Source organism: Pholis gunnellus, assembly GCF_910591455.1.
Source record: "Pholis gunnellus genome assembly, chromosome: 9".
Taxonomy (NCBI): Eukaryota; Metazoa; Chordata; class Actinopteri; order Perciformes; family Pholidae; genus Pholis; species Pholis gunnellus.
Genome location: NC_136535.1, coordinates 10,542,761 through 10,567,375, shown reverse-complemented (window position 1 = coordinate 10,567,375; position 24,615 = coordinate 10,542,761). Strand labels below are relative to the sequence as shown.

At 43.9% G+C, this 24,615-nt stretch overlaps 4 protein-coding genes across 4 annotated transcripts; all 4 read right to left on the bottom strand.

The window, feature by feature from the left end:
• Positions 1–1,308: 1,308 nt before the first annotated feature.
• LOC306701158 (odorant receptor 131-2-like) lies at positions 1,309–2,229 on the bottom strand (the record flags this gene model as incomplete). The annotated part of the gene is made up of 1 exon (XM_079166411.1): positions 1,309–2,229. The coding sequence occupies one exon, from the start codon at positions 2,227–2,229 to the stop codon at positions 1,309–1,311; it is 921 nt and encodes a 306-aa protein (XP_079022537.1).
• A 4,428-nt stretch (positions 2,230–6,657) lies between these two features.
• On the bottom strand, positions 6,658–7,680 carry LOC306701157 (odorant receptor 131-2-like; the record flags this gene model as incomplete). The annotated part of the gene is made up of 2 exons (XM_079166410.1): positions 6,658–6,662; positions 6,777–7,680. The coding sequence occupies 2 exons, from the start codon at positions 7,678–7,680 to the stop codon at positions 6,658–6,660; spliced, it is 909 nt and encodes a 302-aa protein (XP_079022536.1).
• Positions 7,681–10,037: 2,357 nt separating this feature from the next.
• LOC306701156 (odorant receptor 131-2-like) lies at positions 10,038–10,967 on the bottom strand (the record flags this gene model as incomplete). The annotated part of the gene is made up of 1 exon (XM_079166409.1): positions 10,038–10,967. One exon carries the CDS (start codon positions 10,965–10,967, stop codon positions 10,038–10,040), a length of 930 nt encoding a protein of 309 aa, XP_079022535.1.
• Positions 10,968–20,143: 9,176 nt separating this feature from the next.
• On the bottom strand, positions 20,144–21,064 carry LOC306701155 (odorant receptor 131-2-like; the record flags this gene model as incomplete). Its single annotated transcript, XM_079166408.1, has 1 exon — positions 20,144–21,064. The coding sequence occupies one exon, from the start codon at positions 21,062–21,064 to the stop codon at positions 20,144–20,146; it is 921 nt and encodes a 306-aa protein (XP_079022534.1).
• Between the last annotated feature and the right edge of the window lie 3,551 nt (positions 21,065–24,615).

Below are 24,615 nucleotides of genomic sequence, written 5' to 3'. Positions count from 1 at the left end.
TTGGTTTTAAAAATGAGTGTAATTCAACATTCTACAAGTGGTTATGTCCTGGACCAGGGGTCTTCAACGTTTTTCAGGCCAAGGTCTCCCAAACTGATAGAGAGATGGAGCAGGGACCCCCGACTATATATATTGTGTACAATTGTGTTTTATATTAAACTGGACATAGTGCCATGTATAAACATACCTTTTTATTGTGCATTCAATACTAAGCTATTCAAATTATACACAGGTACATATATTCATGTTTTTATTTTAAACATGTGCAAGGTACAGTAAGTAGGGTGTCCGTGTCACTGCCATTCATAAACATACCTTGTCAAGTGATACTAATGCCAATATCAACATTGTCTGTCAATTGCATGATAATCATGCATACAAGCTATTCAAATTTACATTTTTATTTTAAACATAAATGTGGTAACGAAAATGAGTGATGGCCTATTAGTGCCACTGCCATGTATAAACATACCTGTTATCTTGCATACAATACTGAACTATTAAAATAATGGACAGATTCATGTTTGGGAAAAAAAATTAAAAATGAAAAAGAGAAATTAAAAATTGTCTAATCAACCCAAAATGTCACGACCCCCCTGCAGTACCACCGCAGACATCCTGTTGAAGAACTCTGTCCTGGACTATTTTTTGGCTAGACACAGTGACTTCCTGGAGTCTCCACTGTGTGCTTGTCCATCGGATCAAGTGTGTTATGGTCACATTTCAGACTGCATGTGAAAAGAGGAACCATTACTTTTTCAGAATGTCAAGTTTGAACAAATACTTAACTTGTTACACGTCATTTAAAATGGGACAGCAGGTGTCATTTACTGTTGTCCATGTGTGCATTTTTCTGCATGATTTGCAAATTGGTAAGAGTGATGTTGGTGAATAGCTTTTCTATAAACTTGCAATTCAGTCATTGTTTGTGAGGGAATGAAAACGCTCATAAGTATTCAAAACTTTAATATTAACATTATGAATAACAAATGTGCAGCAGAGCAGTTATTTATTGTTAATACAGTCCCCTTTTACCAGGGATGTCCTATTTCTTGCTATAGGTTTGAATGCTACAAGGGTCTAAATCAATATCACATATAAATTAACATTGATGTCGTCACCTCAAATGATGCAATATTACAAAAAAAGTGTTGAGCTTAAATTGTTGCTCAAAAAGCAATGCCATCACAGTTAAGCTTATAACAAGAAACTAAAAATAAAACATGTAAAAGTGAATTTCAAACGTACTCAGAATATATTTTCTTTTTTTAGTTGATGCAATATGCACTTTTTCTGAATGTACATTTTCTAAGTATTTCTTTTACACAAGCCAAAGGAGGCATAGCTTTTCAGTGCATGAACAAATGTTTCATCCCTGAGGCCATAAATGAGGGGACTCAGGCATCGTGGAGCGAGAATAAAAAGGATGTAGTCAATGTACTTGACAAAAATAAATAATTTAAAACTAATCTCAAGTACAGCAGTTTCTATGAATGGAAGCCACAGCTGGATGAGACAGAGCAGCAGCTGGAAAGCATGAAGAATTACCGTTCTGAGCCCTTTCCATATTGACTTTCTTTGCTCTCCTGATGCAGCTTTGGCCACTTTCATTATTTTAACATAGCAGAATACAATAGTAATACACATGAGCACAAAGTATAACTGATACACACCTGCCCTAATATCATCCTGCCATCTGTACAAAACGAATATCTCTGCTAAGCACACTCTGTATTGTGTGTAAAAGCTAAGTGAGGCTGATGCAAAGAAGATGGAAAAAAAAATGATAAAAGGTACGGAGCTGAGGCCGTGAATGATGAGGATACAGTACACTGTGCTGCTTTGGGAGCACAGCTCTCCATGGCGCAGGGGCATGCAAATGGCCACGTAGCGCTCCAGGGTCATTGCTGTCAAAGTAACTGGTGTGACTACAAAATACAGAATTACTACAGCAGATATAATCATGCAAAACCAAACTGGCATGGTGAATTGAAAATAGTTACAGATGAGCATTATATTAGACATGAACAATAAGAAGCTATCAGACAGGAGTGTAACAGCAAAGAAGATGTAGCGTGTAGTTTTGTAGAAGCATTCCTTTTTAAAAAACGTCATAATAAGCAACAAATTGATGCAAAGAAAAATCATCACCAGGATCTGCACAATAATGACACGCGCATGGATCTTCCGTAAAGACTGACCACCAACCAGCGAGCTGTTATCTGCCATATACATACGTTTTTGAGGTACTGCCAAAAGTCAAATCAAGTGGATTTTTGCAAAGCATCTGTCAACAGAAAAGTTGATTCCAAACTGATAAAAAGTTAAGTTCAAGTGTCAAGCTTCTCTGAAGTGCAAAGATGCTGGTTTAAATACAGCATTTTACCAAACCCAACACCGTCCAAAAGACAAATGTCTTCTGCTGAGCTCACTGCAGTCTTCTGAGAGAGGGCCGTGCTTGATGACTTTAAAGACTAAAACATCCAAGAATAACAGCAAATGAAACTTTGTTATCACAAGGTCATCATCGTCACTCGCTGCTTGTTCCTCTCATTGGCTTACTGTTAGTACCACAGAGACTGTGAAGATACCTCAGCCATTGGGCTTCTCTTAATGAGTTTTGAATATAGTTGTATTACTCAATAGCTACTTTTTATCTATAATGGTTTGGTTATGGTTTCAAATCAATATTGTACGTTGTGCTGTGTTAATGTAAAAAAGTTTACAAAATAGAGCCTGAAACATGCAAATGTTCTAAATAATAAAATAATTAGATCATAATGTTGATGACAATTTTGCCATTTTAGTGACATTAATTTAAAAAGAATCCATACATTTGCTGTTTGCAGCATCACTCTTGCCTTTTCTCATGCTTATCCCATTGAATATTTTTCCCATTGGCTACCGAGCGAGGACCATTTGGGGTTCCGGCGTGACAGTTTAGTTTTAGTGTCGTAGAATGCACTTTTCAGAAACGAATATAATGAATGCTACACACATGTTATATACCAGATTAAACAGCAACATCTGGGCAACACTACCATATAAGTCATTTTTTACACACTCCAAACACAATTATACACAACTAATACAAGCAACTAGAAGATGTACCACAATATCACGTATTTGTCTACATGACTCGGCAAACTACCACTCCTGAGAAATGTACGAACAAAAAGCTAACGGCTAACACGGCCGACCAATATACCGGCAAGCAAGAGAATTCGACATAGAATCCAGAGATATCTTCAGAATTTATCTCCGTGAAACCAGTATAGAGCTGTGAGCAAACAAACGCCAGAACAACAAACCGCTTCTCAGAAAAAAAAATCATAGCCAGCACCTCACCTTTACGTTGAATCACGAAAAGACCTGCATAATTCCCCGTTTGCCTGCTAAACACTGTTGCTACGTATGTCCTGTGTCTTTCCCATCTGTTTCCTGGAGAAGGGGGGGTCAACCTAACTTGTGGGATCCCGGGGGGAAGGGGTCAGAATTTTGGCGAATGGAATTTAATGCTCGGGGGTGCGTTTTTACGATTTTTACTGGCTAAAGACTGTCAATCAACACCAGGCTTCTACTACCGCATTCCTGAGTCTCTGATGCGTCTAAAGAGGTGTCATTTTCTAAAATTGACCAATCAAAGGCTGGCAGAGCTTCAAATAAATACATGAAGACTTGAGCTCAGACGAGAATGGATACATGGTTTACAGCCTTAGAGAGGATTCTGGCTCTCAAAATGATGCCAAACTGCTGTATTTGGATAGATTGAACACTATTAGTGATAAAAAAGTGAAATATATAGTTATATAGTATATCAAATTAGAATAGAGCAGCTGCAACAGCTGGTTCCAAAATGAAAATTTGGCTTGACCCCGCGTGACCTCTCCACACTGAAGCCTCTCTAACTTTGTCCTGCTTCACTTTATCAAAGCCAATTTTTTTTTTTGAGACTACTGACATGTGCTATGATTTGGCAGAGTCTTTGGCTAGCCAGGGCCTCATTTCAAGAACAAAATAACAATAAAATTGCTTTTTTTTCAGGCAAACCTGAAACTTTTCAATTTGAGCTGAGGATCTCCTGAACCTCTGGAGAGGAGCTGCAGCAGAAAGGAGGTAATTCAGCGAACTCACCTCTCTCCTCTGCTCTACCTAAACAGGACAGACGAATCGTCTCACACTGGGTGTAGACCAAAGGCCAAAGACCCCGACCGGGAGGAATCTTTTGTTGAGTTTGACCCTATATCACTTTACCCTACCCTGTTTATTAAAGGACACTTTTTGTTATATGGCTACTGTATCTGAGTCGCCTGTTTTATCTCTGAATCTTGCCTCCACGTCCCCCGGGTTGCCACAGAGGACACTCTCTTCACTAGGATATTTTCTGCAGATATTGGTGTCCCACCAGATAGCATGAGTGAGAGCAGTCTGCCACTGTGGAAACAGGCCCAAATAAAACGGTCCTTACAGTGAGAGGGGAGCGAGCAGTGGCGGCTGGTGGAACAAAAAAATGAAGGTATCAAACTCGCATTACTACTTTGGAGTTAAATATTTAACATTTATTCCAGCATGAAAAAAAGCAGTAAATAACACTTTGCTAAACACGTCAGGACATCTTATTTTTGTCACGCTCACAGGGAATTCAGTATAATATATATATATATATATATATATATATATATATATACAGTATAATGTATATCATATAATAATATAAAACACATGCATACATATAGAGATATAAGCTATGATGAGTTTTCACCGTTAATTTACCATCTCAATTAAATGTTGATGCCTCCATGACCAAGTTGTCATGAAACTATGTAGAAGAAAAGATGTTCACTTCGCCTAATATGTAGCTTGACAGAGTTCTCATTTCCTTACCTCCTCATCCCTCACTCCCCTCTCACTGTTTCCACAGTAGCAGAGTGCTCTCGCTCAGTCTAACTGGTGGGACACCAATATCTGCAGCTACTATCCTAGTGAAGAGAGTGTCCTCACTCCCCTCTCACTGACTGTCCCCTGCCTGTTCTCACAACATTCAGCTGAGTGTTCCCGCTCAGACTGACCTAGCAGCCCACATCAACTAGTGGCAAGGGTTCCTCCAGAATCGCGGACATGTTTAACTCTCCCGACTGTAGGACCTGTATGGCTACTCTTCAGCCTGAGGATGGCCATGACATCTGTTCCTCTTGCCTTGACCTCAAGCATCTGAGGGAGGGCCTCTCGGAGAACCCACAGTGAAAAGCGGCCCTCCCATGCTTCTGGGCCTGGCTCCCGTTTCTCAGCCCAGAGTTCTTCGGAAGGGGCAGTCGATAGCTCCATGGGGTCTGTCATTCGCATGGCGATGGCACGATTGCAGTTAGATACACAGCAGCCGGAACCTCCGCTTGCAAGTGCTTTCTTCAGGCGCGTTCCCGCCTCCACCACCTTTGCTGTTCCTCCCTCCGAAGAATATCTGAGGGAGCTGCATGCATGCTGGAGAGACACCAGGACCCGTCTTACATCGGATGGACGAACCCTGGCGGCCATGCAGGATGTGGCAAAATTTGGCCTTGCCCGTATGCCAGCCATTGAGCCGACTATTGCGTCCCTCATAGTTTCCCCTGAGGAGACCCTCAGGCCTGATGCCAGGTGCCCTCGACCTCAATGTCGGGTCACAGATGACATGTTATCCAGGGCTTATGACACAGCAGCACGCATGGGCCGTATTGGCAACTCCCTCTCCCACCTCATGCTTGCTCTTTCAGCTTCTTTGCAGCAGGCAACTTCCGACGCTTCCGCCACCAGCCTCAGTGATGCCTCACTGCAGGCGTTTGCGCTTATGTCGAGGGAACTTGGACGGCTGATGTCCACCCTGGTCCAGACTCGCCGCCAGGTTTGGCTGGTGCAGTCAACCCTGTCTGAGACATGTAGGAGGACCCTCCGCACTATCCCAGTGGAACCTGGTGAGCTGTTCGGGTCAGCTGCTATACAGGCGCTTCAGCGGACTGTTGAAGCTAGCCAGACCAGGCAGCAGTTCTCTGGTCTTCGCAAAGACATGCCCGCACCTAGGGGTCCCACTTTGGCCCACCGAGGCCGTTCTCAGCCCCCAGCTCACCCCAGTAGCCGCCACAGGCCTCAGCGTCCCGCTGAGAGGCCGGCCCGCTACCCATTCAACCCTACTTACGTCCCCCCCAGACAACCTCCGAACTTGGGAACTTCCAGTCACCCCCCCCCCAGAGCCCAAGAGGCAGGGGGGCCAGGAGATGATGTCTCCGGGCCGGCCGTCAATTTTTTCTCCCAGCAGCACATCAGCTACTGGGCAGAACATGCTTCAGACCTCTGGGTGGTGTCCAACCTAACCCAGGGGTACAAGCTTCAATTCTTAGGTTGGCATTTCAGTCATTGTTTGTGAGGGAACGAAAAAGCTCATAAATATTCACAACTTCAATATTAACAGCATGAATAACAAATGTGCAGCAAAGCAGTTATTTGTTCTTAATACAGTCCCCCTTTTAACAGGGATGTCCTATTTGTTGCTATAGGTTTGAATGCTACAAGGGTCTAAATCAATATCGCATATAACTTAACATTGATGTAGTCACCTCAAATGATGCAAGAATACAAAAACAGTGTTGAGCTTAAATTGTTGCTCGAAAAGTAATGACATCACAGTTAAGCTTACAACAAGAAACAAAAAAAAACATATAAAAGTGAATTTCAAACATACTCAGAATATATTTTCTTTTTATAATTGATGCAATATGCACTTTTTTTTAAAATATTTCTTTTACACAAGCCAAAGGAGGCATAGCTTTTCAGTGCATGAACAAATGTTTCATCCCTGAGGCCATAAATGAGGGGACTCAGGCATCGTGGAGCGAGAATAAAAAGGATGTAGTTAATGTACTTGACAAAAATAAATAATTTAAAACTAATCTCAAGTACAGCAGTTTCTATGAATGGAAGCCACAGCTGGATGAGACAGAGCAGCAACTGGAAAGCATGAAGAATTACCGTTCTGAGCCCTTTCCATATTGACTTTCTTTGCTCTCCTGATGCAGCTTTGGCCACTTTCATTATTTTAACATAGCAGAATACAATAGTAATACACATGAGCACAAAGTATAACTGATACACACCTGCCCTAATATCATCCTGCCATCTGTACAAAATGAATATCTCCGATACGCAGACTCTGTATTGTGTGTAAAAGCTAAGTGAGGCTGATGCAAAGAAGATGGAGAGAACAACAATAAAAGGTACGGAGCTGAGACAGTGAATGATGAGGATACAGTACACAGTGCTGCTTTGGGAGCACAGGTCTGCATGGCGCAGGGGCATGCAAATGGCAACGTAGCGCTCCAGGGTCATTGCTGTCAAAGTAACTGGTGTGACTATAAAATAAAGAATTATTACAGCAGAGATAACGATGCATAACCAAACTGGCATGGTCACTTTGAAATAGTTAAAGATGAGCATTATATTAGACATGACCAATAAGAAGCTATCAGACAGTAGAGTAACAGCAAATAAGATGTAGCGTGTAGTTTTGTAGAAGCATTCCTTTTTAAAAAACGTCATGATGAGCAACAAATTGATGCAAAGAAAAATCATCACCAGGATCTGCACAATAATGACCTGGTCGTTGATCCGCCTTAAAGACTGACCACCAACCAGCGAGCTGTTATCTGCCATATACATACGTTTTTGAGTTACTGCCAAAAGTCAAATCAAGTGGATTTTTGCAAAGCATCTGACAACAGAAAATGTTATTCTGAACTGATAAAAAATTAATTTCAAGTGTCAAGCTTCTCTGAAGTGCAAAGATGCTGGTTTAAATACAGCATTTTACCAAATCCAACACCGTCCAAAAGACAAATGTCTTCTGCTGAGCTCACTGCAGTCTTCTGAGAGAGGGCCGTGCTTGATGACTTTAAAGACTAAAACATCCAAGAATAACAGCAAATGAAACTTTGTTATCACAAGGTCATCATCGTCACTCGCTGCTTGTTCCTCTCATTGGCTTACTGTTAGTACCACAGAGACTGTGAAGATACCTCAGCCACTGGGCTTCTCTTAATGAGTTTTGAATATAGTCGTATTACTCATTCGCTACTTCTTATCTATAATGGTTTGGTTATGGTTTCAAATCAATATTGTACGTTGTGCTGTGTTAATGTAAAAAAGTGTAAAAAATAGATTCTGAAACATGCAACTATTCAAATAAATGAAATAATTTGATCAAAATGTTGATGACCATTTTGCCATTTTAATGACATTAATTCAGAAATAATCCATACATTTGCTGTTAGCAGCATGTCTCTGATGAGTGGTCAACTTCAGCAAAATGTGCATACAAGCATGTGCTGAGCAGCCGGCACCGGTGTTCACAGAGATCTTCTACTTCTCTCTCGGCCAGTCCGTCACTCCTTCATGCTTCACACTGTCGACAGTGGTCCCCGTCCTGAAGAAACCTCATCCCAGCTGTCTAAATTACTACCAGCCAGTAGCTCTGACCTCTGTGGTGATGAAGTGCTTTGAGAGGCTCTTCATTACCTCCAGATTATATTTTCTCATTGTTTCACTATTCATTTAGATTTGATCCATTCTTTTATTTTATCTATTTGTTAGATTAATTTTTATTTGTATTCATCTATTTGTTAGACTCGTTCTGAAGCACGGCAACTAAGACTTTCACTGCACGTTGCATTGTGTATGATTCTATATGTGAAAATAAACCTGATTTGATTTGGTTTTAAAAATGAGTGTAATTCAGCATTCTACAAGTGGTTATTCCTGGACCAGGGGTCTTCAACGTTTTTCAGGCCAAGGTCCCACAAACTGATAGAGAGATGGAGCAGAGACTATATATATTGTATAAAATTGTGTTTTACATTAAACTGGGCATAGTGCCATGTATAAACATACCTTTGTATTGTGCATTCAATACTAAGCTATTCAAATAATACACAGGTACATATATTCATGTATTTATTTTAAACATATGCAAGGTACAGTGAGTAAGGTGGCCGTGTCACTGCTATTTAGAAACATACCTTGTCAAGTGATACTAATGCCAATATCAACATTGTCTGTCAATTGCATGATAATCATGCATACAAGCTATTCAAATTTACATTTTTATTTTCAACAGAAATGTGGAAACGAAAATGAGTGATGGCCTATTAGTGTCACTGCCATGCATAAACATACCTGTTATCTTGCATACAATACTGAACTATTAAAATAATGGACAGATTCATGTTTGGGAAAAAAAAAAAAAAATTAAAAAGAGAAATTAAAAATTGTCTAATCAACCCAAAATGTCACGACCCCCCTGCAGTACCACCACAGACATCCTGTTGAAGAACTCTGTCCTGGACTATTTTTTGGCCAGACACAGTGACATCCTGGAGTCTCCACTGCGTGCTTGTCCATCGGATCAAGTGTGTTATGGTCACATTTCAGACTGCATGTGAAAAGAGGAACCATTACTTTTTCAGAATGTGAATTTTGAACAAACACTTAACTTGTTGCAGGTCATTTAAAATGGGACAGCAGGTGTCATTTACTGTTGTCCATGTGTGCATTTTTCTGCATGATTTGCAAATTGGTAAGAGGGATGTGAGTGGATGAATGTTGGTGAACGGCTTTTCTATAAACTTGCATTTCAGTCATTGTTTGAGAGGGAACGAAAAAGCTCATAAATATACACAACTTTAATATTAACATTATGAATAACAAATGTGCAGCAGAGAAGTTATTTATTATTAATACAGTCCCCCTTTTACCAGGGATGTCCTATTTGTTGCTATAGGTTTGAATGCTACAAGGGTCTAAATCAATATCACATATAACTTAACATTGATGTAGTCACCTCAAATGATGCAAGAATACAAAAACAGTGATGAGCTTGAATTGTTGCTCGAAAAACAATGCCATCACAGTTAAGCTTACAACAAGAAACTTAAAATAAAACACGTAAAAGTGGATTCCGAATGTGCTCAATAGAATATATTTTCTGTTTTTAATTGATGCATTTTTTTCTGAAACTACTTTTGCCAACTATTTCTTTTACACAAGCCAAAGGAGGCATAGCTTTTCAGTGCATGAACAAATGTTTCATCCCTGAGGCCATAAATGAGGGGACTCAGGCATTTTGGAGCGAGAATAAAAGTTAAGTAGTTAATGTACCTGACATCAATAAATAATTTAAAACTAATCTGAAGTACAGCAGTTTCTATGAATGGACACCACAGCTGGATGAGACAGAGCAGCAGCTGGAAAGCATGAAGAATTACCGTTCTGAGCCCTTTCCATGTTGACTTTCTTTGCTCTCCTGATGCAGCTTTGGCCACTTTCATTATTTTAACATAGCAGAATACAATAGTAATACACATGAGCACAAAGTATAACTGATACACACCTGCCCTAATATCATCCTGCCATCTGTACAAAATGAACATCTCTGCTAAGCACACTCTGTATTGTGTGTAAAAGCTAAGTGAGGCTGATGCAAAGAAGATGGAGAGAACAACAAAAAAAGGTACGGAGCTGAGGCCGTGAATGATGAGGATACAGTTCACAGTGGTGCTTTGGGAGCACAGCTCTCCATGGCGCAGGGGCATGCAAATGGCCACGTATCGCTCCAGGGTCATTGCTGTCAGAGTAAGTGGTGTGACTGCCAAATACAGAATTACTACAACAGAGACAATGATACATAACCAAACTGGCATGGTCACTTTGAAATGGTTAAAGATGAGCATTATATTAGACATGACCAATAAGAAGCTATCAGACAGTAGAGTAAGAGCAAATAAGATGTAGCGTGTAGTTTTGTAGAAGCATTCCTTTTTAAAAAACGTCATGATGAGCAACAAATTGATGCAAAGAAAAATCATCACCAGGATCTGCACAATAATGACGCGCTCATTGATCCGCCTTAAAGACTGACCACCAACCAGCGAGCTGTTATCTTCCATATACATACGTTTTTGAGGTACTGCCAAAAGTCAAATCAAGTGGATTTTTGCAAAGCATCTGACAACAGAAAATTTGATTCTTAACTGATAAAAAATTAAGTTCAAGTGTCAAGCTTCTCTGAAGTGCAAAGATGCTGGTTTAAATACAGTATTTTACCAAACCCAACACCGTCCAAAAGACAAATGTCTTCTGCTGAGCTCACTGCAGTCTTCTGAGAGAGGGCCGTGCTTGATGACTTTAAAGACTAAAACATCCAAGAATAACACCAAATGAAACTTTGTTATCACAAGGTCATCATCGTCACTCGCTGCTTGTTCCTCTCATTGGCTTACTGTTAGTACCACAGAGACTGTGAAGATACCTCAGCCATTGGGCTTCTCTTAATGAGTTTTGAATATAGTTTTATTACTCAATCGCTACTTCTTATCTATAATGGTTTGGTTATGGTTTCAAGTCAATATTGTACGTTGTCCTGTGTTAATGTAAAAAAGTGTAAAAAATAGAGACTGAAACATGCAAATGTTCTAAATAATAAAATAATTAGATCATAATGTTGATGACAATTTTGCCATTTTAGTGACATTAATTTAAAAAGAATCCATACATTTGCTGTTTGCAGCATCACACTTGCCTTTTCTCATGCTTATCCCATTGAATATTTTTCCCATTGGCTACCGAGCGAGGACCATTTGGGGTTCTGGCGAGACAGTTTAGCAAAGAGTGTCGTAGAATGCACTTTTCAGAAACGAATATAATGAATGCTACACACATGTTATATACCAGATTAAACAGCAACATCTGGGCAACACTACCATATAAGTCATTTTTTTACACACTCCAAACACAATTATACACAACTAATACAAGCAACTAGAAGATGTACCACAATATCACGTATTTGTCTACATGACTCGGCAAACTACCACTCCTGAGAAATGTACGAACAAAAAGCTAACGGCTAACACGGCCGACCAATACACCAGCAAGTAAGAGAATTCGACATAGAATCCAGAGATATCTTCAGTACTTCTCTCCATGAAACCAGTACAGAGCTGTGAGCAAACAAACGCCAGAACAAAAAGGGGCGTCATTTTCTAAAATTGACCAATCATAGGCTGGCAGAGCCTCAAATTAACACATGAAGACTGGAGCTCAGACGAGAATGGATACATGGTTTACAGCCTTAGAGAGGATTCTGGCTCTCAAAATGATGCCAAACTGCTGTATTTGGATAGATTGAACTCTATTAGTGATAAAACAAGTGAAATATATAGTTATATAGTATATCAAATTAGAATAGAGCAGCTGCAACAGCTGGTTCCAAAATGAAAATTTGGCTTGACCCCGCGTGACCTCTCCACACTGAAGCCTCTCTAACTTTGTCCTGCTTCACTTTATCAAAGCCAATTGTTTTTTTGAGACTACTGACATGTGCTATGATTTGGGAGAGTCTTTGGCTAGCCAGGGCCTCATTTCAAGAACAAAACAACAATAAAATTGCTTTTTTTTTTCAGGCAAACCTGAAACTTTTCAATTTGAGCTGTGTTCCATCCTCATTTAGTATTAACCAGTAACATATACACTGATATTGTCACGGGAGGTCAAGATGAGGACCCAATAGCAAGACCACAGGAGACAGAGTCTGGCAAAACAGATTTTATTTCACCAGTATTTAAAGGAGGATGTGTGGAGCCCGTGGTCCGACACAGGTAGCCAAATCGACGATGTGTGTCCGTCCCGTGGCACGACACCGGAGGGCAGGCAGATCGACGGTGTGAGATCCCGTCGTTCGACACCGGAGGCAGGCAGATCGACGGTGTGAGGTCCCGTGGTTCGACACCGGAGGCCAGGCAGAACAGCGAATATTCTACAACGTAGTGGAGAGGAAGGAAGTTAGTCCAGGGAAACATCAACAGATAAATCACGGAACAGAGGTAAGACTACCGAGGCAGAAGACGAAACGGACTGACAACCCAGGCCTGCAGGGCCAGGGTTGATAAGCAGCCAGGCGGTGATCAGTGGAATCAGGATCAGCTGGTAACGATCCAGATTGTCCGCAGCTGGGTGCCAATCAGGGGTGTGGCCATGGAAATTGTCTGGAGGCAGGTCCAAGAAAACAAACACCGAGCACATGACGTACAATAACAAACAGTGGAATGACAGACACATGAGGAGAGGATATTGGGGGAAAACAGAGGTTAACACACAATGGTTCAGACAGGAATCCTGACAGTACCCCCCCCTCAACAGGAGCCTCCAGGCGGTCCGCCAGGCTTGTCTGGATGCAGACGGCGAAAATCCCGAATCAGAGTGGGGTCGAGGATCCGAGAGCGGGGCACCCATGTGTGTTCCTCTGGACCGTATCCCTCCCAATCCACAAGGTATTGGAAACCCCGACCCCGGCGACGAACATCCAGAAGTCTGTTGACCGTATGCGCCGGGCCTCCGTCGATGAGCCGGGCGGGAGGTGGGGGTCTGGCCGGAGGGCACAGGTGGACACCGGTTTGATCAGCGACACGTGGAACGTCGGGTGAATCCTCATGGACGAGGGGAGTTTCAGACGAACTGCGGAAGGGTTGATAATGGCCTGGATCTCAAAAGGACCGATGAACCGGGGGGACATTTTCCGAGATTCGGTCCTTAATGGGATGTCCTTGGTGGAGAGCCACACCTCTTGACCGACTTGGTAACGTGGAGCCGGGATGCGGCGGCGATCCGCCAAGCGTTTATTTTGTTCAGCGGTATGGAGAAGAGCAGCCCGGGTCTCCCTCCACACCTTCCTACAGCGACAAAGGTGGAGCTGAACAGAGGGAACGGCTATCTCCACCTCCTGCGCGGGGAACAGAGGTGGCTGGTACCCCAGGGAGGCCTCGAATGGAGTGTGACCAGTCGCCGAAGAAATGTGAGAGTTGTGGGCATATTCCACCCAGGGCAGGTGAGTACTCCAGCTGGAGGGGTTAGATGCTGCCACGCAGCGGAGCGAGGCCTCGAGCTCCTGATTCAGTCTCTCTGTCTGCCCGTTGGACTTGGGGTGGAACCCAGAAGACAGACTGATGGTCGCGCCGAGGACCCGACCGAAGGCTCTCCAGACCTGGGATACGAACTGCGGACCTCGGTCAGAAACAATGTCCACAGGGATCCCATGCAGACGGAACACCTGGCTGACCATAACGTCAGCCGTCTCCTGAGCAGAGGGAAGCTTGGGCAGCGCGAGGAAGTGAGCCGCCTTAGAGAAGCGGTCAACCACCGTAACAATGACCGTGTTCCCCTGCGATGGTGGCAGACCTGTGACAAAGTCCAGAGCGATATGGGACCAGGGACGATGTGGCACCGGAAGGGGTTGCAGCAAGCCGGCGGGGGGTCGGTGTGACGTCTTGTTGCGGGCACAGGTTGAGCAGGCGAGGACAAAAGCTCTAGTGTCTGCCTCCAGTGATGTCCACCAAAAGGTTCGCCGAAGCATGTCAATGGTGCGTCTGATGCCCGGGTGACAGGAGAACCAGGAGGTATGCGCCCATTGGAGCACTTGGGAGCGTGCAGGCGGAGGAACAAAGAGGCGGCCTGGAGGTCCGCCTCCGGGGTCTGGCTGGGTCCGGAGAGCGTCCTGCACCACCGATTCAATCTCCCAGGTGAGAGCGGCTGCCACACAGGTTGCCGGGAGTATGGTGCCAAGACTGGAGGAGTGACCCTCGGGAGAGAACAGGCGAGAGAGAGCATCAGGCTTGGTATTCTTGTGGCCGGGGCGGTAGGAGATGGAAAAGTCAAAACGTCCAAAGAATAGTGACCACCGAGCCTGACGAGAGTTCAACCGCTTAGCCGTCCGAATGTACTCCAGGTTCTTATGGTCCGTCCAGACCACAAACGGATGAACAGCCCCTTCTAGCCAGTGTCTCCATTCCTCGAGAGCCAGCTTGATTGCCAGCAGTTCCCGGTTTCCCACATCATAATTTCTTTCTGCCGGGTTCAACCGGCGGGAATAGTAGGTGCAAGGGCGAAGCTTAGAGTCAGCTTCCGAACGTTGCGACAGGATGGCCCCCACGCCTGTGTCAGAGGCGTCCACTTCAACGAAGAACTGTCGGGTGTCGTCGGGCTGAATCAGGATGGGGGCGGAGGAGAACCGTTCCTTGAGTAGTTTAAATGCCAGACCAGCCTCCGGCGTCCACACGAACATGGTCTTGGAGGAGGTGAGCCCAGTGAGGGTGATGCCAGCTTGCTGTAGTTCCTGATGAACCGGCGGTAGAAGTTGGCAAATCCCAGGAATTGTTGGAGCTGTTTCCGAGAGGAGGGAGTCGGCCATTCAGTTACGGCTTTGACCTTCTCTGGATCAGCCCTTACTTGACCCTTCTCAATGATGAATCCCAGGAACTGAACTGTGGTCACATGGAACTCGCATTTCTCTGCCTTCACGAACAGCTTATTCTCCAGTAGGCGTTGGAGGACCATCCGGACGTGGCGCTGATGCTCCTGAAGACCAGAAGAATAGATGAGGATATCATCTAGGTACACAAACACAAAACGGTTCAGGAAGTCCCGGAGTACGTCGTTCACCAACGCTTGGAAAACTGCGGGGGCATTGGTTAGTCCAAAAGGCATGACCAAGTACTCAAAGTGACCGAGGGGGGTGTTGAACCCCGTCTTCCACTCATCACCTGCTCGGATCCGCACCAGGTGGTACGCATTGCGAAGGTCCAGCTTGGTGAAGATTGTGGCTCCAGACAGGGGTTCGAATGCAGAGTTAATCAGTGGCAGAGGGTACTTGTTCCGGGTGGTGATGCTGTTCAAACCTCGATAGTCGATGCAGGGCCGGAGGCTCTTGTCCTTTGCAACAAAGAAGAATCCGGCTCCGAGTGGTGATGAGGATGGACGAATGATTCCAGCCTTCAAAGACTGTGTGATGTACTCCTCCATGGACGCCTTCTCCGGTCTAGACAGGTTATATAACCGACTGGAAGGGAACGAAGCGCCCGGGTGGAGGTCAATAGCACAGTCGTAGGGGCGGTGAGGTGGTAAGGAGAGGGCCCGAGCCTTGCTAAACACCTCCCCAATGTCATGGTAGATGGTGGGAATGGAGGAGAGATCTGGCGACGGCAAGGTGGGGCCCTGGAGATGTCCTTCAGGGGGTTGCGCAGATCTAAGGCAGTTAGCATGACAGTGGGAGCTCCATGCGGCAATACTCCCAGCCGCCCAGTCAATCTGAGGGTTGTGGGTGGTGAGCCAAGGGTGGCCCAGAACTAGAGGGTTTTGGGGAGAAGAAAAAATGTAGAACTGAAGTCTCTCTCTGTGATTACCGGACAGGATGAGCTGAAGCGGCTGGGTCCGGTGAGTGACCCTGGCCAGGAAGCTGCCATCTAGGGCATTGACCACTAGTGGACACTCCAACGTCTCTAGGGGGATCTGGGCTCTAGCTATAAATTCCGTGTCCATGAAGTTTTGCTCCGCTCCAGAGTCCACTAGTGCAGAGAGAGAGAGAGAGCGGGAGTGCAGAGAGAGAGACGCAGGCAACAAAAGTCTTGGTAGGGAGTTGAGAGAAGGTTTGGGTCCGCTCACCAGTATCCCAACCATTACTGGCGAGCGCCCCCATTTGGCCGAACTGGACAGGAGGACACTGAATGTCCCAGGCGGCCACAGTACAGACACTCACCCGCTCTGATCTGTCGCTCTCTCTCTCCTGTGGCGGAAGGTGAGCACGGCCAAGCTGCATGGGCTCCACCTCCGGGAAGGAAGAAGAAGACGAGCTCGGAGCCGGAAGATGTATCCGCTCGCCCTGATAGGCTGACGCCGAAGCACGAGGGCGAAAACTGGAGGAAGATGACGTCACGGGGAATTCCCCTTGGGATCGGTAGTTCCTCTCACGTCGCCTCTCCCGCATCCGATTGTCCAGCTCATCGTGAGCTTCATCAGTCCTTCCAACGATCCGGGCTTATTACAGATGGCCAACTCATCCTTTATGGCCTCCGATAGTCCGTAGATGAACACTCCCCTGAGCGCCGTCTCGCTCCACCCAGACTCAGCGGCCAAAATGCGGAAATTCACCGAATGTTCCGCTACACTCGCTTTGCCCTGACGTAGGCGGAGAAGACGCTGAGCTGCATCCTCGGCGTCCACCGGGTGATCGAAAACCCTCCTTAGATCCTCCACAAAGTCCACATACGACACGGAATTAGGCTGGTCGATGCTCAACGTATTAGTGGCCCATTCCAAAGCCCTTCCCCGCAGTAATCCCACCACATAAGAAACCTTGGATCTGTCAGAGGCAAAAGTCTGAAGCTGACGGTCAAATACCTGTCGGCATTGGAACAGGAAGCCCCGGCACCTCCCCAGAGTTCCGTCATAGTGATCCGGAGACGGCACGGGGGATTCCCGATCCGGCGGGACCAGGACTGGAAAAGGGAGTGCAGGCGCTGGAGCCGGTGCTGGAGCCGACGGAGATGGAGCCGACGGAGATGGAGCCGTCCGAGCCAGTCCCTGCACGATGAGGCCAATCTGAGAGACCTCAGCTGCCATTGATCTCTGTGCCTCACGCATGTCCATGAGCATCTGCTGGTGTGCCTCAAGCAGAGCGCTGTGTCCGGTCATTGTAGCTGCTCCTGTGGTTGCTGGATCCATACTGGTCAGTCCGTTCTGTCACGGGAGGTCAAGATGAGGACCCAATAGCAAGACCACAGGAGACAGAGTCTGGCAAAACAGATTTTATTTCACCAGTATTTAAAGGAGGATGTGTGGAGCCCGTGGTCCGACACAGGTAGCCAAATCGACGATGTGTGTCCCGTGGCACGATACCGGAGGGCAGGCAGATCGACGGTGTGAGATCCCGTGGTTCGACACCGGAGGCAGGCAGATCGACGGTGTGAGGTCCCGTGGTTCGACACCGGAGGCCAGGCAGAACAGCGAATATTCTACAACGTAGTGGAGAGGAAGAAAGTTAGTCCAGGGAAACATCAACAGATAAATCACGGAACAGAGGTAAGACTACCGAGGCAGAAGACGAAACGGACTGACAACCCAGGCCTGCAGGGCCAGGGTTGATAAGCAGCCAGGCGGTGATCAGTGGAATCAGGATCAGCTGGTAACGATCCAGATTGTCCGCAGCTGGGTGCCAATCAGGGGTGTGGCCATGGAAATTGTCTGGAGGCAGGTCCAAGAAAACAAACACCGAGCACATGACGTACAATAAGAAACAGGGGAATGACAGACACATGAGGAGAGGATATTGGGGGAAAACAGGTTAACACACAATGGTTCAGACAGGAATCCTGACAGATATTTACACATCTGAACAAATCTCACAAGTGATTCCATTATTAGAACATCACAATTATTAAAATAGACCTTGTAGTTACAGAACTAAAGTCTTTTTGGTATGGGTATGCAATTTTTGAGTAGAGGCATGAAAATAGGGCTAGGTAGAGTTCATATTGAAGATATTGTGAGGTTATTTTACAATGTCTCTGATGAGTGGTCAACTTCAGTAAAAATGTGCATACAAGCATGTGCTGAGCAGCCGGCACCGGTGTTCACAGAGATCTTCTACTTCTCTCTCGGCCAGTCCGTCACTCCTTCATGCTTCACACTGTCGACAGTGGTCCCCGTCCTGAAGAAACCTCATCCCAGCTGTCTAAATTACTACCAGCCAGTAGCTCTGACCTCTGTGGTGATGAAGCGCTTTTAGAGGCTCTTCATTACCTCCAGATTATATTTTCTCATTGTTTCACTATTCATTTAGATTTGATCTATTCTTTTATTTTATCTATTTGTTAGATTCATTTTTATTTGTATTCATCTATTTGTTAGACTCATTCTGAAGCACGGCAACTAAGACTTTCACTGCACGTTGTATTGTGTATGATTCTATATGTGAAAATAAACCTGATTTGATTTGGTTTTAAAAATGAGTGTAATTCAGCATTCTACAAGTGGTTATGTCCTGGACCAGGGGTCTTCAACGTTTTTCAGGCCAAGGTCCCCCAAACTGATAGAGAGATTGAGCAGAGACTATATATATTGTATAAAATTGTGTTTTATATTAAACTGGACATAGTGCCATGTATAAACATACCTTTTTATTGTGCATTCAATACTAAGCTATTCAAATAATACACAGGTTCATATATTCATGTTTTTATTTTAAATATGTGCAAGGTACAGTGAGTAAGGTGGCCGTGTCACTGCTATTCATAAACATACCTTGTCAAGTGATACTAATGTCAATATCAACATTGTCTGTCAATTACATGATAATCATGCATACAAGCTATTCAAATTTACATTTTTATTTTCAACAGAAATGTGGAAACGAAAATGAGTGATGGCCTATTAGTGCCACTGCCATGCATAAACATACCTGTTATCTTGCATACAATACTGAACTATTAAAATAATGGACAGATTCAAGTTTGGGAAAAAAAATGAAAAATGAAAAAGAGAAATTAAAAATTGTCTAATCAACCCAAAATGTCACAACCCCCCTGCAGTACCACCACAGACATCCTGTTGAAGAACTCTGTCCTGGACTATTTTTTGGCCAGACACAGTGACATCCTGGAGTCTCCACTGCGTGCTTGTCCATCGGATCAAGTGTGTTATGGTCACATTTCAGACTGCATGTGAAAAGAGGAACCATTACTTTTTCAGAATGTGAAGTTTGAACAAATACTTAACTTGTTACACGTCATTTAAAATGGGACAGCAGGTGTCATTTACTGTTGTCCATGTGTGCATTTTTCTGCATGATTTGCAAATTGGTAAGAGGGATGTTGGTGAATGGCTTTTCTATAAACTTGCATTTCAGTCATTGTTTGTGAGGGAATGAAAACGCTCATAAATATTCACAACTTTAATATTAACATTATGAACAACAAATGTGCAGCAGAGAAGTTATTTATTGTTAATACAGTCCCCCTTTTACCAGGGATGTCCTATTTGTTGCTATAGGTTTGAATGCTACAAGGGTCTAAATCAATATCACATATAACTTAACATTGATGTAGTCACCTCAAATGATGCAATATTACAAAAAAAGTGTTGAGCTTAAATTGTTGCTCAAAAAGCAATGCCATCACAGTTAAGCTTATAACAAGAAACTAAAAACAAAACATGTAAAAGTGAATTTCAAACGTACTCAGAATATATTTTCTTTTTTTAGTTGATGCAATATGCACTTTTTCTGAATCTACATTTTCTAAGTATTTCTTTTACACAAGCCAAAGGAGGCATAGCTTTTCAGTGCATGAACAAATGTTTCATCCCTGAGGCCATAAATGAGGGGACTCAGGCATCGTGGAGCGAGAATAAAAAGGATGTAGTTAATGTACTTGACAAGAAAAATTATTTCAAAACTAACCTGAAGTACAGCAGTTTCTATGAATGGAAGCCACAGCTGGATGAGACAGAGCAGCAGCTGGAAAGCATGAAGAATTACCGTTCTGAGCCCTTTCCATATTGACTTTCTTTGCTCTCCTGATGCAGCTTTGGCCACTTTCATTATTTTAACATAGCAGAATACAATAGTAATACACATGAGCACAAAGTATAACTGATACACACCTGCCCTAATATCATCCTGCCATCGATACAAAATGAATATCTCTGCTAAGCACACTCTGTATTGTGTGTAAAAGCTAAGTGAGGCTGATGCAAAGAAGATGGAAAAAAAAACGATAAAAGGTACGGAGCTGAGGCCGTGAATGATGAGGATACAGTACACAGTGGTGCTTTGGGAGCACAGCTCTGCATGGCGCAGGGGCATGCAAATGGCCACGTAGCGCTCCAGGGTCATTGCTGTCAAAGTAACTGGTGTGACTACAAAATACAGAATTACTACAGCAGATATAGTCATGCAAAACCAAACTGGCATGGTGAATTGAAAATAGTTACAGATGAGCATTATATTAGTCATGAACAATAAGAAGCTATCAGACAGGAGTGTAACAGCAAATAAGATGTAGCGTGTAGTTTTGTAGAAGCATTCCTTTTTAAAAAACGTCATGATGAGCAACAAATTGATGCAAAGAAAAATCGTCACCAGGATCTGCACAATAATGACACGCGCATGGATCTTCCGTAAAGACTGACCACCAACCAGCGAGCTGTTATCTTCCATATACATACGTTTTTGAGGTACTGCCAAAAGTCAAATCAAGTGGATTTTTGCAATGCATCTGTCAACAGAAAAGTTGATTCCAAACTGATAAAAAGTTAAGTTCAAGTGTAAAGCTTCTCTGAAGTGCAAAGATGCTGGTTTAAATACAGTATTTTACCAAATCCAACACCGTCCAAAAGACAAATGTCTTCTGCTGAGCTCACTGCAGTCTTCTGAGAGAGGGCCGTGCTTGATGACTTTAAAGACTAAAACATCCAAGAATAACACCAAATGAAACTTTGTTATCACAAGGTCATCATCGTCACTCGCTGCTTGTTCCTCTCATTGGCTTACTGTTAGTACCACAGAGACTGTGAAGATACCTCAGCCACTGGGCTTCTCTTAATGAGTTTTGAATATAGTTGTATTACTCAATCGCTACTTCTTATCTATAATGGTTTGGTTATGGTTTCAAGTCAATATTGTACGTTGTGCTGTGTTAATGAAAAAAGTGTAAAAAATAGTGACTGAAACATGCAAATGTTCTAAATAATAAAATAATTAGATCATAATGTTGATGACAATTTTGCCATTTTAGTGACATTAATTTAAAAAGAATCCATACATTTGCTGTTTGCAGCATCACACTTGCCTTTTCTCATGCTTATCCCATTGAATACTTTTCCCATTGGCTACCGAGCGAGGACCATTTGGGGTTCCGGCGTGACAGTTTAGTTTTAGTGTCGTAGAATGCACTTTTCAGAAACGAATATAATGAATGCTACACACATGTTATATACCAGATTAAATAGCAACATCTGGGCAACACTACCATATAAGTCATTTTTTACACACTCCAAACACAATTATACACAACTAATACAAGCAACTAGAAGATGTACCACAATATCACGTATTTGTCGACATGACTCGGCAAACTACCACTCCTGAGAAATGTACGAACAAAAAGCTAATGGCTAACACGGCCGACCAATATACCGGCAAGCAAGAGAATTTGACACAGAATCCAGAGATATCTTCAGAATTTATCTCCGTGAAACCAGTATAGAGCTGTGAACAAACAAATGCCAGAACAACAAACCGCTTCTCAGAAAAAAAAAATCATAGCCAGCACCTCACCTTTACGTTGAATCACGAAAAGACCTGCATAATTCCCCGTTTGCCTGCTAAACACTGTTGCTACGTATGTCCTGTGTCTTTCCCATCTGTTTCCTGGAGAAGGGGGGGTCAACCTAACTTGTGGGATCCCGGGGGGAAGGGGTCAGACTTTTGGCGAATGGAATTTAATGCCCGGGGGTGCGTTTTTACGATTTTTACTGGCTAAAGACTGTCAATCAACACCAGGCTTCTACTACCGCATTCCTGAGTCTCTGACGCGTCTAAAGAGGTGTCATTTTCTAAAATTGACCAATCAAAGGCTGGCAGAGCTTCAAATAAATACATGAAGACTGGAGCTCAGACGAGAATGGATACATGGTTTACAGCCTTAGAGAGGATTCTGGCTCTCAAAATGATGCCAAACTGCTGTATTTGGATAGATTGAACACTATTAGTGATAAAACAAGTGAAATATATAGTTATATAGTATATCAAATTAGAATAGAATAGCTGCAACAGCTGGTTCCAAAATGAAAATTTGGCTTGACCCCGCGTGACCTCTCCACACTGAAGCCTCTCTAACTTTGTCCTGCTTCACTTTATCAAAGCCAATTTTTTTTTTTGAGACTACTGACATGTGCTATGATTTGGCAGAGTCTTTGGCTAGCCAGGGCCTCATTTCAAGAACAAAATAACAATAAAATTGCTTTTTTTTCAGGCAAACCTGAAACTTTTCAATTTGAGCTGAGGATCTCCTGAACCTCTGGAGAGGAGCTGCAGCAGAAAGGAGGTAATTCAGCGAACTCACCTCTCTCCTCTGCTCTACCTAAACAGGACAGACGAATCGTCTCACACTGGGTGTAGACCAAAGGCCAAAGACCCCGACCGGGAGGAATCTTTTGTTGAGTTTGACCCTATATCACTTTACCCTACCCTGTTTATTAAAGGACACTTTTTGTTATATGGCTACTGTATCTGAGTCGCCTGTTTTATCTCTGAATCTTGCCTCCACGTCCCCCGGGTTGCCACAGAGGACACTCTCTTCACTAGGATATTTTCTGCAGATATTGGTGTCCCACCAGATAGCATGAGTGAGAGCAGTCTGCCACTGTGGAAACAGGCCCAAATAAAACGGTCCTTACAGTGAGAGGGGAGCGAGCAGTGGCGGCTGGTGGAACAAAAAAATGAAGGTATCAAACTCGCATTACTACTTTGGAGTTAAATATTTAACATTTATTCCAGCATGAAAAAAAGCAGTAAATAACACTTTGCTAAACACGTCAGGACATCTTATTTTTGTCACCCTCACAGGGAATTCAGTATAATATATATATATATATATATATATATATATATACAGTATAATGTATATCATATAATAATATAAAACACATGCATACATATAGAGATATAAGCTATGATGAGTTTTCACCGTTAATTTACCATCTCAATTAAATGTTGATGCCTCCATGACCAAGTTGTCATGAAACTATGTAGAAGAAAAGATGTTCACTTCGCCTAATATGTAGCTTGACAGAGTTCTCATTTCCTTACCTCCTCATCCCTCACTCCCCTCTCACTGTTTCCACAGTAGCAGAGTGCTCTCGCTCAGTCTAACTGGTGGGACACCAATATCTGCAGCTACTATCCTAGTGAAGAGAGTGTCCTCACTCCCCTCTCACTGACTGTCCCCTGCCTGTTCTCACAACATTCAGCTGAGTGTTCCCGCTCAGACTGACCTAGCAGCCCACATCAACTAGTGGCAAGGGTTCCTCCAGAATCGCGGCCATGTTTAACTCTCCCGACTGTAGGACCTGTATGGCTACTCTTCAGCCTGAGGATGGCCATGACATCTGTTCCTCTTGCCTTGACCTCAAGCATCTGAGGGAGGGCCTCTCGGAGAACCCACAGTGAAAAGCGGCCCTCCCATGCTTCTGGGCCTGGCTCCCGTTTCTCAGCCCAGAGTTCTTCGGAAGGGGCAGTCGATAGCTCCATGGGGTCTGTCATTCGCATGGCGATGGCACGATTGCAGTTAGATACACAGCAGCCGGAACCTCCGCTTGCAAGTGCTTTCTTCAGGCGCGTTCCCGCCTCCACCACCTTTGCTGTTCCTCCCTCCGAAGAATATCTGAGGGAGCTGCATGCATGCTGGAGAGACACCAGGACCCATCTTACATCGGATGGACGAACCCTGGCGGCCATGCAGGATGTGGCAAAATTTGGCCTTGCCCGTATGCCAGCTATTGAGCCGACTATTGCGTCCCTCATAGTTTCCCCTGAGGAGACCCTCAGGCCTGATGCCAGGTGCCCTCGACCCCAATGTCGGGTCACAGATGACATGTTATCCAGGGCTTATGACACAGCAGCACGCATGGGCCGTATTGGCAACTCCCTCTCCCACCTCATGCTTGCTCTCTCATAAATATTCACAACTTTAATATTAACATTATGAA